This window comes from Lagenorhynchus albirostris, chromosome 19 (genome assembly GCF_949774975.1).
Source record: "Lagenorhynchus albirostris chromosome 19, mLagAlb1.1, whole genome shotgun sequence".
Taxonomy (NCBI): domain Eukaryota; kingdom Metazoa; phylum Chordata; class Mammalia; order Artiodactyla; family Delphinidae; genus Lagenorhynchus; species Lagenorhynchus albirostris.
In genome coordinates this window covers 8,177,182-8,194,484 of record NC_083113.1, presented here as the reverse complement: position 1 = coordinate 8,194,484, position 17,303 = coordinate 8,177,182, and the positions used below count along the sequence as shown (strand labels likewise).

The 17,303-nt window shown below is 61.3% G+C and overlaps 2 protein-coding genes across 6 annotated transcripts; one reads left to right on the top strand and one right to left on the bottom strand.

Annotated features, from left to right (window-relative positions):
- Nucleotides 1-787: 787 nt before the first annotated feature.
- On the top strand, nucleotides 788-9,802 carry PTOV1 (PTOV1 extended AT-hook containing adaptor protein). Of its 2 annotated transcripts, XM_060131507.1 has the most exons (13): nucleotides 788-1,090; nucleotides 3,991-4,128; nucleotides 4,265-4,347; nucleotides 4,416-4,473; nucleotides 4,555-4,662; nucleotides 6,180-6,335; nucleotides 6,844-6,930; nucleotides 7,015-7,088; nucleotides 7,166-7,223; nucleotides 7,387-7,491; nucleotides 9,038-9,235; nucleotides 9,321-9,391; nucleotides 9,674-9,802. In XM_060131507.1, exons 1-12 carry the CDS (start codon nucleotides 920-922, stop codon nucleotides 9,330-9,332), a joined length of 1,248 nt encoding a protein of 415 aa, XP_059987490.1. In that variant the 5' UTR covers nucleotides 788-919; the 3' UTR covers nucleotides 9,333-9,391; nucleotides 9,674-9,802. The 2 variants fall into 2 exon arrangements, with proteins under 2 accessions (XP_059987490.1, XP_059987491.1); XM_060131508.1 differs by lacking the exons at nucleotides 788-1,090; nucleotides 3,991-4,128 and adding an exon at nucleotides 4,133-4,153.
- PNKP (polynucleotide kinase 3'-phosphatase) lies at nucleotides 5,726-17,202 on the bottom strand. 4 transcript variants are annotated; one of them, XR_009537166.1, is made up of 19 exons: nucleotides 16,394-17,202; nucleotides 15,975-16,138; nucleotides 15,289-15,335; nucleotides 14,648-14,950; nucleotides 14,152-14,231; nucleotides 14,015-14,072; nucleotides 13,815-13,922; nucleotides 13,333-13,404; nucleotides 12,266-12,314; nucleotides 12,079-12,149; nucleotides 11,903-11,995; nucleotides 11,719-11,815; nucleotides 11,581-11,642; nucleotides 11,052-11,328; nucleotides 10,894-10,955; nucleotides 10,002-10,812; nucleotides 8,450-9,208; nucleotides 7,989-8,186; nucleotides 5,726-7,566 (listed from the first exon to the last, which is right to left on the bottom strand). XR_009537166.1 is itself a non-coding variant. In XM_060131485.1 (17 exons), the coding sequence occupies exons 2-17, from the start codon at nucleotides 16,123-16,125 to the stop codon at nucleotides 10,695-10,697; spliced, it is 1,569 nt and encodes a 522-aa protein (XP_059987468.1). In that variant the 5' UTR covers nucleotides 16,126-16,138; nucleotides 16,394-17,202; the 3' UTR covers nucleotides 10,640-10,694. The 4 variants fall into 4 exon arrangements, 1 of the variants encoding a protein (XP_059987468.1); XR_009537167.1 differs by having other exon boundaries at nucleotides 7,553-8,186; nucleotides 16,394-16,511; nucleotides 16,605-17,202; XR_009537168.1 differs by having other exon boundaries at nucleotides 7,553-8,129.
- Nucleotides 17,203-17,303: the final 101 nt, after the last annotated feature.

Sequence of the window (17,303 nt, the reverse complement as noted above, 5' to 3'; positions counted from 1 at the left end):
TGCCAGATACCGATCCTAATACTTTATTAACTCATATGATCCTCATAACCATCTTAGGGTTAGCTATTATCCACATTTAAGAAACAAGGAAATTGAAGCAGGAAATCTTACACAACTACTAGTAAGTGAACACGCAGTCCTTTAATCGCTGAGTGAATGAGCGAATCAATGAATGGCCCCGAGAGGCGAGTGGCAAGGAGATGCAGAGGGAGGCAGGCGGAGCCTAGGGCCCGGGGACCAATGGGCACGCAGCTGTGACCGGCGGCGTCTCCTGGGGTTTCTGGCTCCGCCCACGCCGCCCGGCGGCCGCTGGGAGTTGTGGTCCCCTGCCCACCTAGCCACGTCACTGTCTTCAAACCCTAAGTCCTCTCCTTAGGCCTTGTACGACCCGTATTCCCGAACTTCTAGGTAGGTTCCCTGGCCCCTAGGCCTATTATTCCTCCTTTTCCTTACATGTCTCGATGCTCCCGGCTCCGCAGGTCTGGGTCTCGGGGCACGGTCTCCCCTGCCACCCCCCCCAGCCCACTTGGTATCACCCTCTACGTTCATCTCCTCCGGTCACCCTTCGGTCTGTGTTTCCAGCCGCGCCCCCCTGAAGTGGTTTCTCTCACGTCCTCTCAGTTCCTCCCCTCCGTGCTCGAGCGACCCATAGTATCTTCCAATTGCCGTATTCCCCGCCCCCCACACCCTTTTCCCGGGGCTCCCCCAGCCCTATTTTGGTACACCCCGGCCACGCCCCCTTGCGGACGCTATTGGTACGCGCCGCACTCCCCTGCTCGCCGCAGTGGTTTGGCCACAGCGACCGTCTCCGGCGGTGCGTCCCCCACGCTTGGTACAGCCCAGCCTGTCTCCCCCCCTAAGCCGCGCGCCCGCGCCTCTCAGTCGGTGGAGCCCCCAGCTCGCTCGGCCTGCACCAGCCATGGTCCGTCCGCGCCGTGCCCCACACCGCTCCGGCGCTGGGGGCCCCCTCGGGGGTCGCGGCCGCCCCCTGCGGCACCTCACGGTGCGCGCCGCCCGCTCGCGCTCCTGGCCGGCCAGCCCCCGGGGCCCGCAGCCGCCGCGGATCCGGGCTCGCTCGGCCCCTCCCATGGTGAGCCCCCCGCCCTTTTTCCAGAGCTTTCCACAGCCCCGCCCCCGCCGGCCCCTTTCCCGGACTGGCGTCTTTGTCCGCGGCCTCCCCCCTCGGGGGTTTCTCCGGTGACCCGAAGGGTGGTCCCGCCTGGGGCCGGCTTCCCTGTGAACCCCCCTGGGTGGTACGCGCCGGGCTCTCCCCTTTGTTTCGCATTCGGGATGGGGTGGCGAGGGTGGGGTACGGGGGCGGGAAGGGCTCAAATTACTGCTGACTCCGCGACCCGATTTAAACGCGGGGTGGGGGGCGGGCGGACGGCCGGCGTGCGTTGTTGTTTTTCCAATTGGAAAGTTGCTCGCTTTCCGGGCAGGAAATCTGGAAATGGGGGAGGGGGCTGGGGGGACGGCGGCGAGAGGGCCCCGCGTCTCGCACTGGCGCGCCCAGGTGTTGCACCCCCGGGGGCGTTCTCCCCGGGCCCGCACGCGTCTGTACGGCGCCCGTGGCGTGTGCGCCCAGGGTTTATTTGCACGCTCGCCCAGATGTTGGATGCCCTTACTGATGGCAGTAGGCCAAGTAAGTCCAGATCTTAAACATAAACATCCAGCTTTGCAGGTACGCGAAGTTACACATGCTTCCCGAGACCTAAAAGATGCACATACTTGTCAAAACTCTTAAGGTTTTTCTGGAGCTGTAAATCTACATATCCCGACGTTTCACGCACAGCCAAGCCGTGATACGCTTGCCCAGATGCGCGTTTTACCCTAACCTGGCGCTCAAGCTTCCTTCTTAAATATCCTGCCCCAACATTGTGCGTATCGGGGAGCTGTGGCAGCTCCACACTAGCCTTAAACAGGTTTTCTCGGATCTTATATTCAGGTACCCGGACTCGGAACACCTCCCTAAACTTAAACATCATCCTTCACTCCATTGCCTTCTCCGTTCCTTAGCGTTCATGTCTGCTTGTTCAGAAGCGCCTCCTGGGTCCTTAAACGTACATCTTAAAGCTTTCATTCTTCTTCCAGGTACTAAATAGGCTTCCTATGCAGTGAGCAACAGAACAGGTGTGGGAGGCATTTTACACACACCTGCCCAGATGTGAGATTTCCTTTAGGATTGCACGTAGGTCTAGCCCTTAAACGTGGTCCTCCACCTTGACACGCATCCTGCTTTCGGGGAGACCTGAGCTTAAGCATCGCTGGTTTTTACACCCAGGTTAAAACGTAGTCAGACTGGCCTCCAGACACAAGCAGAGTTTAAACAGGTGTCCCTGGTGCACACATTAACTGGGCCCTAAAGTGAGTTCACCTGGATCCCAAAGTCTCCTCCAGGTGTGTGATTTAACTGGTTTTCTCAGACGTTATGGGCTCTGGCTGTGGTAACCTACACGCCCAGGGCTACAACAGTCTTTCTCCGTCTCGGACGCTCCGACCGTGTTCTTACACCAGGATGCTCTCTGCTCTTCTTCCTGATCTCTCACGGTTGCCTGAATCCCAGAGTCTCCTGCCCAGGGGGAGAGTGTGCTTGCTCAGGTTTTTATTTTGCTTTTTAAGCCCCTACAAAATACAGTTTTTCCTGCCTGTTGTTATTCTGGGGCAGAAGACACCTGTGTGCTTTATAGGAAATTTGGAAAATACTGATTAGTAATGAAATGAAAAGTAACAACCATTTTTTTTCTGCTGCCTGGAGGCACCTATTAGGAGGGTTTTCACCGGTTTCCTGCTGTCAGGCTGTTTCAAAGCCTTCCCTTGTTTGCTTTGAGATGTTTTGGGTTTAAAAAAAAGATAACTGGAGAGTGCCTTGTGAGTAAATTGTGTAGCTTTCCTTGGCTTTATTGCTGGGACTTCTGGTGTTTTGCAGATGCTCTCAAGACGTTGTGTTTGAGAGACCCTTCCAGGTGTTGTCAGGCTCCCTGTTGTAAATGTGTCCCCACCTCCCTGGAGAGTTCTGGTTCCTTCCCGCCTCCCCGTGGTCAGCCTGATGTGGCTGCAGCCTGGGCTGCGCTAGGGGAGGCGGGCAGCTGGCTGGGGAGGTTGGCGGGAGCCAGAGAGGAGAGTCTGGATTTTCTCTCTCCTTTTTTTATTTTTTTAAAAAAATTAATTAAATTACTTATTTATTTTTACGGCTGCACCGGATCTTAGTCACAGCACGCGGGGTATTTTGTTGCGGCGCGCGGGCTTCTCTAGTTGTGCACGGGCTCCAGAGCGCATGGGCTCTGTAGTTTGAGGCACGCGTGCGCAGCAGTTGTGGCACGCAGGTTTAGTTGCCCCGCAGCATGTGGGATCTTAGTTCGCCGACCAGGGATCGAACCCGCGTCCCCTGCATTGGAAGGCAGATTCTTTACCACGGGACCACCAGGGGAGTCCCTGGATTTTCTCTTGAGGGCCTGGGGGAGCTTTGGAAGGGTTTTGAGCTTGGATGGGATGGGGCAAACCAGTGTGCCAGACAGACAGACACAGCCCAGGCTGGCTTGTGTGTCGTGGGGGGAGCTTCAGGGAGGCTCTGGACCCCCAGAGAGCTGCTTCTGAGTTACCTCAATAGAGGAATCAAAAATTGATCAGCACTGGGAGGATGAGTGGGGAGCATCTCCTGAGGAACGTGGGGGGGGGCCCGCTAGGATGAGAGCACAGCTGGAGCAAAGGCTGGAAGGGGAAGCAACTGGTAGCTTTCAGGGACCCTGCATGGGCCAGTGTTGAGGTGACAAGTAGCCTTGGGGCGGGGAAGCGTCCTGGGTGGCAGCAGGAAAAGGCCACGGGGGGCAGCCACTCAGGGTCTCAGCCCTGGAGAAGGGGCTGGAGATGGCCCTGGGGGTTTCGCAGCTGGGGATCGGGGTCTCAATGTTGGGATGTCCCTTCTGGGGTATGTGGGGGACAGCTCCCCTAGCGGGCCCCTCAGCCTCAGTTTCCCTACCCCCTCTGCCACAGCAAGGTGCTCGGGTCTTCGGGGCCCTGGGTCCCATCGGGCCCTCCTCGCCCGGGCTCGCCCTCGGGGGCCTGGCCGTGGGTGAGCACCGGCTCAGCAACAAGCTGCTGGCCTGGAGCGGCGTCCTCGAGTGGCAGGAGGTGAGCGTCCACGTCAGGTCCTCTTGTGAGTCTGCGGGGGGCTGGGGGCTGGCCCCGGGGTCCCTTCTGCCCCTGCAGGTGGGGGCAGGCCTGGGCACCCGGGCTGTGTCCAGTGACCCCTCCGCTCCCACCACAGAAGCGCAGGCCCTACTCGGACTCCACGGCGAAGCTGAAGCGGGCCCTCCCCTGCCAGGCCTACGTGAACCAGGGCGAGAACCTGTGAGTGGTGGGCAGGGGGCGGGTGGGCGGGTGGCAGGGCCGCTCCCCTGACCCTCTTCTTCCCGCAGGGAGACCGACCAGTGGCCGCAGAAGCTGATCATGCAGCTGATCCCGCAGCAGCTGCTGGTGAGGCCCCACCCTCTGCTGCCCGCCCTGGCCCCAGAGCACCCGCCTGGCCCTGACCCAGCTGTCCCCTGTCGCCCCCAGACCACCCTGGGCCCCCTGTTCCGCAACTCCCAGCTGGCGCAGTTCCACTTCACCAACAGAGACTGCGACTCTCTCAAGGGCCTCTGCCGCGTCATGGGCAACGGCTTTGTGAGTGGGGCGGGGGTGCTGGGGGCGGACGGGCGGGGACAGGGCAAGAAGGGCCCCTTGGAAGCACCGTGGTGACCAAGTACGGCGGGAGGCAGAGCTCTGCTGGGACAACCCAAGGCAGGTGGCAGGGTCCGGGTGACCTCTCCTGGGGGCCTCCCTGTCCCTGGAGAGCAGAGGAGCCCAGCCAGCCTCCCGGACAAGGTGGAGCCACCCCCGGGCACGGGAGCGAAGGGAGAGGCCTGGGCCAGCCCTCCTGGGACCCAGGAGCTTGTTGGGGCCATAGCACATGGCAGGGACTTGGCATTTTGGGGTGGCCTGGAGGAAAGAGGGAGCCAGCAGTGGAGATGGTCTGCTGGGACTCAGTTTCCTCATCTGCGGTCCTGGGGCCACTGGGAGGAGTGAGTAAAGCACTTGAGGTGGTGACTTGAGGGCGTTGTGAGTGCTCAGGAAGTGCAAGCTGGAGAGATTGTTAAATTGGGGATTCAGACACAGGACATGGTGGGCGTGGTCCCTGCAGGCCTCTCAGGTCTGGGCCCAGGCTTCAGCCGCTGCCCCCACCCCCCAGGGCTCCGGCTGTGGGACGGCAGGTACTGGGAAAGGGTTGGGTTGAGGTGGGAGTAGGTTGTTGGCCTGGAGGACTCAGCTCTGGGGTCCTCTCCCTTTCCTGGTCCCCTTTGGGACAGACCACCCTCCAGCTCCTGGCTGCCTCCGGGGGGCGCTGTGTGCTGCCCTTCAGTGCCTGGGCGATCCCCTTTTCTTCTGGGTTGTGACTGGTGTGGGGTCTCTTGCCTGCCCGGTCACCCCTTCATTCAGCACCGTTTGCTTGGAGCCTGGGGCTCGCAGGCTGCAGGGAAGGTGGACCTCAGCACGCGCCCTCCATGGCCTGTCCGGTTATGCTCCGGGAGGGCCGACCGCACGTGGGTCCAGGGAAGGCCAGGGGTGGGGTCCCTGAGCCAGCGGACCCCGGGGCTGAGAACGCGCATGCCCCACTGTCTAGACACCCCAGGTGGGGACGTCTGTGAGGCTCAGGCTCTCCCGCAGTCCCACCAAGGAGGCAGTAGCATCTTGTGTAATGAGCGTTTATGTGGCGCTTACTCTGTGCGCCGTTGTTGTGCTGTTTTACACGTGGGGAAACTGAGGTCCAGGGGTGACCTGCCTTAGGTCACACAGCTAGGAGGTAGCAGAGCCAGGGTTACTCCCAGGCAGTCTGGTCCTGCGTTTGTGCTCTTAACCCCCGGGCCTGGTGGCCTCTGTCAGCGGGGCCCAGCAGCAAACTCCACAGGACAGGGATGACCTCGGGGCACGTGGGCGGCAGGTGGAGCCCTCTCAGGACCCTCACCCGGCACATGGGGCCCCAGTCCTGACCCCAGAGTCACGGTGGGGGGGACACCAGGGTGCACGTTCACAGGCTCCCAGAACGACACGTTCTGGCTACACACCAGTCATTTAGGGTCCTGGTGTTAACCTTGAGGATTTCTGTCCCGTGATGATCGTTCCCTCCCCACCCCCACCCACAGGCGGGCTGCATGCTCTTCCCCCACATCTCCCCCTGCGAGGTGCGCGTGCTCATGCTCCTGTACTCGTCCAAGAAGAAGATCTTCATGGGCCTCATCCCCTACGACCAGAGCGGCTTCGTCAATGCCATCCGGCAGGTCATCACCACCCGCAAACAGGTGTGCCCTTGGGCCCGGCCGCCACACGTGTCTGAGGCTTTGAAGGGTGAGGGGGTCGAGGGGTCTGACAGGGTGGTTCCCGGCAGGAGGGGTGCCCATGGGGAGCAGGGAGGCGGATGGGCAGGCGGGCACACTCGTGGCAGGAGGGTGACCTCAAATCCTGGCTCACGCCTTACCAGCTCTTCAGTGACCCCTTCACCCAAAAGTGTCCCAGTTTGTGTGGCAAGTTATACAGCCGCCCAGTTCTTAGAGGCAGACCCTGTGAGCCATGTCCCCCAGGCTGATGGCGGGGGCTTGGCCCAGGGCATGGGGTGTGCTGTGAGGGGCAGGGCCCGCTCTGGGGAATCCTCTGGGTCTGTGGGCAGACTAGAGGCCGGGCCGGGCCAGGCTGGGCCCTGGGGGCAGCAGGTAGATAAGCTTGGGACTGACGGACTGGGGGCGTGGAGGGGTCTGGGCAGCGTTCTTTGGGGAACTCCTGGGGGCACCAGCCCACCTGTCTCCTCCCCAGGCAGTGGGACCTGGTGGCGTCGCGGGCCCTGTCCAGATGGTCAACAACAAGTTCCTGGCATGGAGTGGAGTCATGGAGTGGCAGGAGGTGAGCCCTGGGCGGGCCTGGGTGACCTCAGGACCAGGGCATCCTCCCACTCCTGACGGCTCCCCTCTTCTTACCCCCCAAAAGCCCAGGCCTGAGCCTAACAGTCGGTCTAAGAGGTGGCTGCCGTCGCACATCTACGTGAACCAAGGGGAGATCCTGTGAGTGTCGGGCAGGGGGCGGGGGCGGCATCTCGGTGAGGCCTGGCCTCCTGACCCTCGTCCCCGCATCCCTGCAGGAGGACCGAGCAGTGGCCGCGGAAGCTGTACATGCAGCTCATCCCGCAGCAGCTGCTGGTGAGTGGGGAAGGGGGCACTCGGCTTGCCTCGACCTTGGGGCCCTGGGGGAGGCTGCCTGTCCAGCAAGTGGCGGTAGGCGGGGCGGGGCCTGCCGACGTGTGGGCATGAGGGGCTGCGGGGCCCTGGCGCCTGGCCCAGCCACCTCGGGGCCTCCCTGCAGACCACCCTGGTGCCGCTCTTCCGGAACTCCCGCCTGGTGCAGTTCCACTTCACCAAGGACCTGGAGACGCTGAAGAGTCTGTGCCGGATCATGGACAACGGCTTTGTGAGTGGGCTGGTGGGGCCCAGGGCCGGGCTGATGGTGGGACAGACAGAGCCAGAGCCGCTTGGTGTTTAAAAACTGAAATGAGATTAAGAGCGGACGATTCCCCAAAACTGGCCGGGTGTGATGGTAGCCGTGGGGAAGGCGTGTTGGCTCTGTGCCTGGACATTGGCTCCCCTGGGGCTCTGGGCCATCCTGACCCCATTTTTCAGATGGGGAAACTGAGGCTCGGAGGCTGTGCTGGCAAGTGCTGGGCGGGAACTTGGACCAAGTCTGGTTTGGGCCCCCGGGGCTGTCCCCCCCTGCTCTGTCTGGGTTTACTCAGCTGAGGCTGACATCACCCCACGCGTCGACTCTGCTCCCAGGTTCTTACCTGCCGCCTTCCTCTTGCTCCTTTCCCCGGGGACAGGGTGGAAAACCTGAGGCTCCCAAGGCCCTCACCAGGCAGGGCATCTGCCTGCCTCCAGCCGGAGCGAGCTCTGAAAGCCCCTGGTGCTCACCTGCTGGTGGGCCTTGGCCAGTTCTCCCCTCTCTGCGGGCCTCGGTCTCTCCATCTGTGAAGTGAGGCGCTTGGCCCTCGTGCTTCTGAAGCCGCAACTGTCTGTGTCCGCTTTGTGGGTGTTTGCTGTACCAGGTCATAGCTGTCCTCGAATTAGCGTAATGTTTCTAAGTCAGCCGAAGTCATCATGGCTGTGCCACTGTGCATTTGAGGGGCTGGTTATTTAAGAGTTTAAAAGCAGGATTCCCTCAGGGAAACTAAGGCCTCGAGGCCCATGGCCGGTGCTCCCTCGGCGCACTCGGGCTTCCCTCGGCTGTTGGCTCGGGCGTGCTGTGAGGGGCTTCCTCCTCGATGCCTGTCAGCACTGGCCCCTGCAGTGGCACACAGGCCCGAGGGCAGGCATAACCCCTTCTGGCTCTGGGGGCCTGCGAGTCCCCGAGCTCTCAGCCTGGGTTTGCTCACCTGTAAGATGGGGACGGTGACCCCTGGGCCCTGGAGAGAGGATCCTGTGAAAGGCGTCAGGGAGCGATTGGTGCCTGTCGGCACTGCGGTCGCTGTGATGCTGAGCCGTGTCCCAAGCCGCGGTGACGGCGGCATCGCAGTGGATCAGCGCCGCCCAGCTTCCCCGCCCTCAGCTGGCCTGGGGGTCGCAGAGTGGACGGAGCCCTGGAGCCCGGCCTCCTGGGGCCAGATTGGCCCCTGGTGTTTCTCCCCCGCCGCGGCCTTCCTGCGTGGTCGCGGTCACGGCCGTGGCTGGTCCCGTGGGCACCCTGGGTACTGGCTGGCCGGCGTGGGGGCCACAGTCTCGCTGGAGCTCGTCGGGCAGCCTCCTGGGCTCGGCTGTAGAGCCCATTCACTGGTCCTCGCGCAGGCACCTGTGGTGTCCTGTGGGAGTGTTGACAGGGCTGAGGACGGCGGCTGGGAAGGCCCAGCGTGCTCCGTGGTGCCCGTCTGCCAGGGCGCTGACCCGTGCGGTTTGCGCCCGTGTCTCAATGGGGAGGAGCGTCTGCGCTGAGGGCCCGCCCGTGACACTGTGCTCCACACCGCCAGGCCGGCTGCGTGCACTTTTCCTACAAGGCCTCGTGCGAGATCCGCGTGCTCATGCTCCTGTACTCCTCTGAGAAGAAGATCTTCATCGGCCTCATCCCCCATGACCAGAGCAACTTCGTCAACGGCATCCGGCGCGTCATCGCCAATCAGCAGCAGGTCCTGCAGCGGAACCTGGAGCAGGAGCAGCAGCAGCGTGGGGTGAGCGAGCGCCGCTGCCGGGGCCTCGGTCCCCTCCCCTCCACCCCACCCCGCGCTGACTCCTCCCTGGCTTCCTCTCGCACAGATGGGGGGGTAGGGGCCACCCCGCCGGGCTGGGCCTCTCCAGGAGCCACAGACGAGGCCCCGCCGAGACTGGTGAGTGGAAGCTGGGCCAAGGACAGGATGGACCCTGGGAACTGCCTGGGGTTCGGGAAGTAGTGTGACCCTAGCCTTGAGAAGACCAGAGCAGAGAGAGAGGCACGCGCATCCCCCATGGTCCCAGGCCTCCTGGGAAACTCCAGCCCCGCTCCCCACCAGGCGGCGACAGGAGCAGGAGTTTCCAGTCAGGGGCAGGGAGGGCAGGGAGAGGCTCTTCTTGTGCCCGGGGCCCTGGAGCCTCACCTGTCCAGTCCCTCCCACTATGCCCCCTGCCCCCAGGTCAGATGCTTCTGAGCAGAGGCCTGTGGGGACTGCAACTGCCCAGTGAGATGGAGGACAGCGTCCTGAGATATCTCCAAGGACAGTCCCCACCCTTGTACGTTTCCCCAATAAAACCTTTTAAAAGCCCTTTGGCCACTGTGCTCTGTCCAGGCACCCTGGCTCGGGAGAGGCCAGGCCCCTCGCAACAGCAGCTGTCCTCAGACCCGAGTGCCGTCCCCGGGGGCTGATGGCTGGGCCCACCCCCGAGTGTTGACACGGCTGAGGCCTGGGAGTGTGCATTTCTACCATTCGCAGGAGAGGGGGTCACCTCTGAGATCACTGTCACCTGAGCCAGGAGGGGAAGCTGCAGTTCACGGAGCTGCCAGGTCTGCAAGGTGCTTGCTGGGCCGTGTCTTCCAGAGTCTTTCCACAGCTGGCCGGCTGCTCCTGGGGTCCATCCCCCGACTCCCGGCGTTGCCAGGCTGCCCTCCTTGTCCTGCGGGTTCCATAAGCCTCACTTAGCTGGAAGCAAACACAAAGCGATGCCAGGCCGGTTCCAGTCCTCTGGCACTGGTGGCACGCGGCAGGCCTGGCCGGGCTCTCAGGCGCCCCTCGCTGCTGCAGGTCCAGGCCATAGCCCTGGGGTTCAAGTCCAGCATGCAGAGCACCTCATTTCTCACGGAATCGGAGCTCCAGCTCTTGGCCCCGGGTCAGTCTTGCTAAAACTCCGGGCTTGCTCTGCAGCTGGCAGCCGCGTGCAGCGAACTCCACTCGGGCCCTGCCAGCCAGGATGCCCTGGCGCCCATGTGGAGCGCCAGCAGCCGCAGGCTGGAGAAGCCGAAACCCCCGTCCGCGAGATGCAGTTGTCCCCAAGGTGGGCTGAGGGTTTAGTTTGAGGCAAAGTTGCCAGCAGTGCCTTCCTGGGAGACCAGGCCGGTGGGTCTGTGCTCCCAGCCCGGCTGGGAGCAAAATGCTGGTCAAACATGAAGAAAAACAGCATTTATTGTGGGGTGGGGAGCAGGTGGGGGTGGGCGTTGGCTCAGCCCTCTGAGAACTGGCGGTACAGCCGCTCGAGCTGCGGCGCCACGTGGATCCGGAACGGGATCTCCAGGATGGCGGAGAAGCCTTCGGCCAGCGTGGGGGCCTCGAGCTGCTTCCTGGCGGCAGAGGGTGGTGGGTGGAGGTGAGGCCCAACGTACAGGCTCAACCTGGCGTCCCTCCCCGCCCGCAGCGCCTACCTGTAGCCGTAAATGACGATGTCGGTCACGGGGATGTGAGAGGAGTCCGTCATGTCCCGGAACTGCGGGGGGCGGAGGTCAGGCTGGCCAGGCTGGGGCGAGGGGGTGGGGGGCGGGCGGGATGTTGTGGGGGGCTGGGGAGGCGGAGGCCGGCTCACCCGGTTGTTGTGGCGTGCCTGCTCCAGGGTGGTGCTGAAGAGGAAGCAGCGGCAGGGGACGCCTGCGTCTCGGGCACACTTGATGTACCTGTGGGGGCCGGGGAAGTGGGGGGCTGGCAAAGGGCCCGGGGCCCACCCTACAGAGGCCGCCCCTGGGACCCCGGTACCTGGCTCGGCTCTGGATGTCCGGGTTCGTGTTGTCAATCACGACCCGTTTCCTTTGCTTCAGGGCCGCCTCGCACGTGGTCACGCAGCGCTGCCATGAGCCCAGAGTGTCCTGGGGGACCCAGAAAGAGGTCACGGATGGGGGCCAGGAGACCCAGGGGAACAGAGAACCAGAGAGGAAGACCCAGAGACAGAGGGTTAGGGATCCAGGGTAGGGGGAAAGGCAGGGAGAGGGGGGCAGGGACCTGGAGAGAGGACCTGGGGGCAGGGGGCAGAGCCGGAAAGAGAAGGACAGATGCGGGGGGAGCAGAGACCTAGAGGACAGCTCTCGGGGGTGGGGGCGGAGGGGCTGCGGATGTCCTACCCTGTTCACGTGGACGTATCCGGCCGACACGAGATGCTCCTGGAGGAAGGTGGACTTCCCAGCTGTGAAGGGCGCAGCATTAGTGGGGGCCTGAGAAGTCGGAGCAGAGCTGGGGCTTTTGAGGGGCAGGAGTCTCACCCCCAGGAAATCCCACGGCGACAACCACCTCTGGGTCTGAGCTTAAGAGGGAGCTGGACTCGGGGAGGCAGAGAGGCCCAGAGCAGGAGACGGTCCTCTGGGAGGGGCAGACATGATGAGCGAGACGCCCTCCCCATCCCTGCATGTCCCCCACCCTGTCCCCAGCCCGCCCCGCGGGCCTCACCGGGTCAAAGGCTGGGAGCTCGAAGCGGGCCATGGGCCATTTCAGAAAGAACTCCTCTGGCGTGGCGAAAGGCAGGCCCAGGTTGAGGGCAAACTGGGGGCAAGGGCACACATCAGACTGGGTAGTGGCTGGGCTGGGGGGTGGGGTGGGCAGGGACAGGGTAGAGCGAGCCTCACCAGGCGGTCAGCGCAAGAGAAGTCTTTCTTCTTGCGCCCAGGGGCCCAGTTGGCTGGGCGTCCAGCTGCATCTGGAACACATGGAGGATACAAACCCGTCTCCACCAGGAACCTTGGGGACAGGGGTCCCCAGCCTACCTGCATCAGCCCTGCGGATCCACACATTTCCCCACCCCCAGGCCCTTACCTCCCACAAAGACGCTGTCCCCGATGGAGATGGGCACGCCCTCGTTGGCCTGGGGAGGGACAGGTGATAGACAACAGGCAGTAAAGAACCTATTCACACATCTGTCCCCCCAGGGCACTAACGGGTCCTGCCGGACGCTCAGCTTGGTCTGTGCCCCACAGGAGGCCTATCTCTAACCTCTTATGCTCCACACCCAATCCATCAGTGAATCCTGTCGGCCCCGCCCTCCGGCCACTTCTCACCCCCTTTGCCGGCACCACCAACTCGATCCTGGCCACCAGCACGTCTCTAGAATATTCGGTCACTCCTTCCGGGTCTCCCGGCTTCCACTTTCGCCCGTCTGTTCCCCAAACGGCCGCCAGAGGGCGCAAGTTCCCACTTACCGCGGCTCCGGACGCTCTCCTCCCAATCCTCCCGGTGGCCACCTCCCTGTGGCCCACGAAGCCTGAGAGCCTGACCCCTGCTCTCTGACCTCATACCCCTCACTTTCCCCCTCACCCGCTCAGGTACAGCCACACGGGCCTCCTCACTGCCCATGAGCACACCAGGCTCGGTCCCACCTCAGGACCCTTGCACTTGGCGTTACTCCTACCTGGACCACTCTTCCCTCAGATACACACATGGCTCCCTCCCTCAGCAGCTTTGTATCTTTACTCAAGGGCACCTCAGAGAGGATTTCGCTGAGCTCCGTAGATAAAGCAACACCCTGCCTTATCCGCACTCTGCTATTCCACATATCTGTCAATGCACCTTCCCTGATCTGGCAGCAGGCAGGTTTGTCTTGTTCACTAATATTTTCAGCTCAAGAAGCTGCTGAACTTCAGAACAAACGCACACCCAAACGAATGAATGGATCCATGAGCGACTTCTCTCTCCACCAGTTTTTCACAGTTTGTGAGCACCGGCCTCACATATCAACACTAGGACACGACAGCAAAGGAACTGAGAAGGCCAGGCTAGGGTAGGGGATGAGAGGAAGGTCATGCACCAGAGACCCAGAGTGGGGAGGCAGGGCAGAGAGCAAGGGGCCGCAGAGGGAGGAGAGCCACTGGGAGTTCAAAGCTCACCTGCCCCTGCAGGTGGTCCCACATGCCGATCACCGGCTTCCGGTACAAGCCTGCGTGCGTGGCCACCAAGACCTGTGGGTGGGGCAGAGGTTAGACACCATCCTTGGCTCCTCCTCCAGCACCCAGAGTCCTTCAAGGGCACATGGGTCCCAAGGATGCTACCCAGAACCTCACCAATCCAAGGAGAGCGCCCGGTGCCCTGGAACTTGCCACTTACAATGGGTTTGTCAGCATAACCCCACCTGGGGCCCACACCCCACTCACCCAGGGTCTCTGTTCCCCCCACCTCTCCAACTGGCTCACCATGTCATACCTTCTCCCTGGGTCTCTGTTCCCTCCTCTGTCCCATCTCACTGTCTCTGTTCCCCTCTCTCTGGGTCCCTGTGCCTGGCCCCCTCACCTACCAGGTTCCCCCCCCCACCGCCCCCATCTCAGAGTCTCTGTCCCTCCACATAGCCCTTCAGCCTCCCTTACAGCCATACCTGAAAGGGGACCCCCAGCTTCTCCACCACAGCCTCCACCTTGGCCTTGAACAACTCCGCTGGCAGCTTCCCGCGTCCAATGCCCATCTGGTTGGTGAAGATCACCAGCTGGGAAGCGGACAGGTGTCAGCCGGCGCCCTCCTCATCAGGCCCGGACCTGCCCTGGGAACCCGCCACCACGCGCGCACGCGCACACACACCTTGTAACCCTCGGCAGCCAGTTCCCGGAGCTTCTGTGGAATCTCTCGGTACAAGATCCTAGGGCGGGCGTGGAAGAGCAACGTGACGTGGGGCCCGGAGTGCACCTCACCCACCCCTTCCTCTTGTCTCTTATCACCTCCAGTCACTGGGGCCAGTGGGAAAGACCTTCCCAGAACGTGTGGTGATGAGGGTCCCATCCAGATCAAAACTGGCCACCTGGCGTTACCCAGAAAAGAGGAAGAACGGCACTGTTACACCTCTGATCCCCCTCACTCACAGGCTGGTTCACATCAACCCTGCAAGCTGGGGACTATTACCACCCACCCCTTACAGATGGAGAAACTGAGTCACAGCGGGCCTACACATCTTAGCTAAGGACAAGGCACAGCAAAGATGTATCTCGGACACTGAGTTCAGAGAGTGAAATCTTCACTCTACTATCTCCTATTCCTCCGGAGCCCCTCAGTATTCCAATCTTTAAAATGGGTTTCATATCCGACCCAGCCTCTTCTCCTGGCCTTTTTCACCTCGGACGGCAAGAGCCATGAAAATCCAAACAGGAGCTAAGTTTTGTTTGGGTGTTAACTGCATATAAGGGGCTGTGCTCCCTCAGCGCTCAGCTTGGGCCTCACCTTGCCCCGGGGCTTCACACCAGGTGCCGTGAACACTAGCAGCTTCTGGAAGCTCTCCCAGCCAGGGGATGACTTCCTTATCCGCTTTTTCTGCTGTTCATCCTCCTCCTCCTCCTCCTCCGGGGCCACAGGAGGGGTGCCTGGTGGAGTGTCTGGCTGGGATTCTGGCGTGTGAGCCTCTTCCCAGCGCAGGGTCAGCGGGTGGAGGCCATTGACCAAATACAGCGTGTCCCCCACCCCCAGAGAACCCTCCAACCCTGTTCTCAGCTCCTGAGTCCCGGCAGTTGAGGGGTTAACTCCCAGCTGTAGAGAGAGAGGGAGGACTGGAACTGGCTCCACCCCCAGCGGCAACCTCCTCCAATCAAATAACCCGGAAAAAGACTCGCCTTTCTCCACCAGCCAATCAGACCCCTAAGTCCCGCCTCCTCACCCTGTACCACCAATCAGGGCTCTGGGAAGGTTATAAGCATCCAGTCTTACCCAATTTAAATGGGTATGGATGTTTACCCCACTGAAACAGGCACACCTGTTCCCCTCCCAGAATCAGATTTTCCCAATTGGGCCTGCTCCCCGCTGGGTAGCGATTCTCCACACCCCCCACCCCCACTCCACCCCCAGGCCCCTTACTAACGAACTGGTACCTGTTTCACTGCCACCGTCCGAGTCTCAGGGTCAGCGACCAGCTCCACTGAGGATTGAGGGGGTGGAGTCAGGATCTGAATCCTTGTGTGACTGCTTCCCTCCTTACTGGGGAGCATGGCCAGCTTCAGACCACAGTATGGGGCTACAGCACCCATCCGGCAGGAGGAATCAGTTTATTTCTAAGTAGAATTGGCTCACTCCTTGACATGCAGTACCCAGATAAAGGCCTTAACGACTGCCTGTGTCACTGGTCCTCGCCTAGGGGCAGGGCAGGTATTTTTCCGTATAGAATTGGCTTCTCCTTGACAACGCAGACCTTGGCAAGATGCAGGTTCTGGGCTTGGCCCTCTACCACCCATCTCTGCTTAGCAATATGCACTTTTCTCCGTAGGATCGGCTCTCTCCTTGACAAGGGTCGTGGCCTGATTCAAGCCTTCCCGGTGGCCTGTGAGTATCCTCTGCCCAGTGACAAAGTGTCTCGAGATTGACTCCATCCGCTCCCGCCCAAGGTGTCTGGCTAGTTCCAGGTCAGGCACAACCTTTTTCTTCCTGTGCTCCCCACATGCCACCTACCAACTTCAGGACTGGTTGCACCACGCAATTCCTGGACTACCTTTCCCATTGACTGTGTTCCCGCTCCTGAAGCGGACCACACCCCCTCCAGCTCAGACTCCTCCCTGCCCACCTTGGTTTCTGGAGCACTTCCGGTCGGTAACCTGCGTCAAGGGTCCTCGGCCCAGCACCAGGGCTTGCCCACCCAAGGGCAGGAAGATGGGAGGCGCTCCCCCAGGGGGGCTCTCCAGCCACAGGCGGCCCTGGGCCTCCACCCTGGCCATCCTGGGAGCCGGCCTAAAGGAAAGTAGGTAAATAGGTTTGAGTGGCAGCCCTCAGTTGCTAAAGGAAGTCCCGCCTCCTCTCGCACTCTACACCAAAAATTCCCCTCATCAGCTAAAGGCTCCGGAAATCCCACCCACTCGTTGGCCTGGGGCTCGCGCCGTTTCCCAGGCGACAACGCCCCACTCCTTCCCTCCGGGACCCCGGACTCCAACTTCCCACGGCAAAGGCCGAGAAACTCTCGCGCACTCGCTTCGGCCCCACGCTCACCCTTGCCCGCCGCTTGGCTCACTCGCCGCTTCCGACCAGGGAGGGCCTGCCGGAGGCGCTCTGCTCGCAACTCGGCCGGCTGCTGCCTCTGTTTCTCCGCGGACGGAAATGGCTCGTCCTATCAAAGTGGGCGGGGCATTTGGCTCCGCCTGGTCATAAGCCCCGCCCCTTCCCAGACACAGTGCTCCTAAGGTCCCTCCGCTGTTCTGACCTTCATCTCTCCTGATGCAGTATGAGACGCAGGCCAGTAGGGGGGGTAGATTCCCTGTTCACACATTTTTTCCTCTTGCCACGTTGAACTCTAACTTTCATTCCCTTTGCCGGAGACAGTTATAGCGGGAGGAGATTCTCGTTACGATTATTGTCAGTCGAAGAAACCCCGCCCCGACAGCAACCCTACCCTGGATGCTGCAGTTTTCTCATCTACAGTGTGGGGATAATCGTTTCCACTTTGTGGGGTTACTAGGAAGATTAAATGAGTTAGTACATGTAAATAACTTATAGAAGTGTCTAGGTGACAGTTTGCCCTAAGTTTTGTCTGTTGTTAGCATTCCATTGGTGGTGGTCTGATGGGACATGGGGATTCCGCGTTTACATCTTCGGACCAGGAGCCATTTGTTCTCTAACCTCCAGCTGTCTTACGTTAGTCAGAAAACTCCCGGCCTCAGCTGGAGGTTCCTGGCTTTCCTGGGCACTATGTGGGCTCAGGAGACTGACTCATTAAACTATTCCGATCCCAACACTCAAAGCCCTGAAGATTGGGACTCCACGATCATACGAGGAAGGAATGGAATCCTTCCTCCCACCCCATGAACCTCTCTTTTCTTGTTCGTAAAATGGGGACGAGTCCAGTTCCCAGCGTTGCACTGAGAAGCAATGAGACGCTGCTAATTTGGCTTCAGAAAATGTT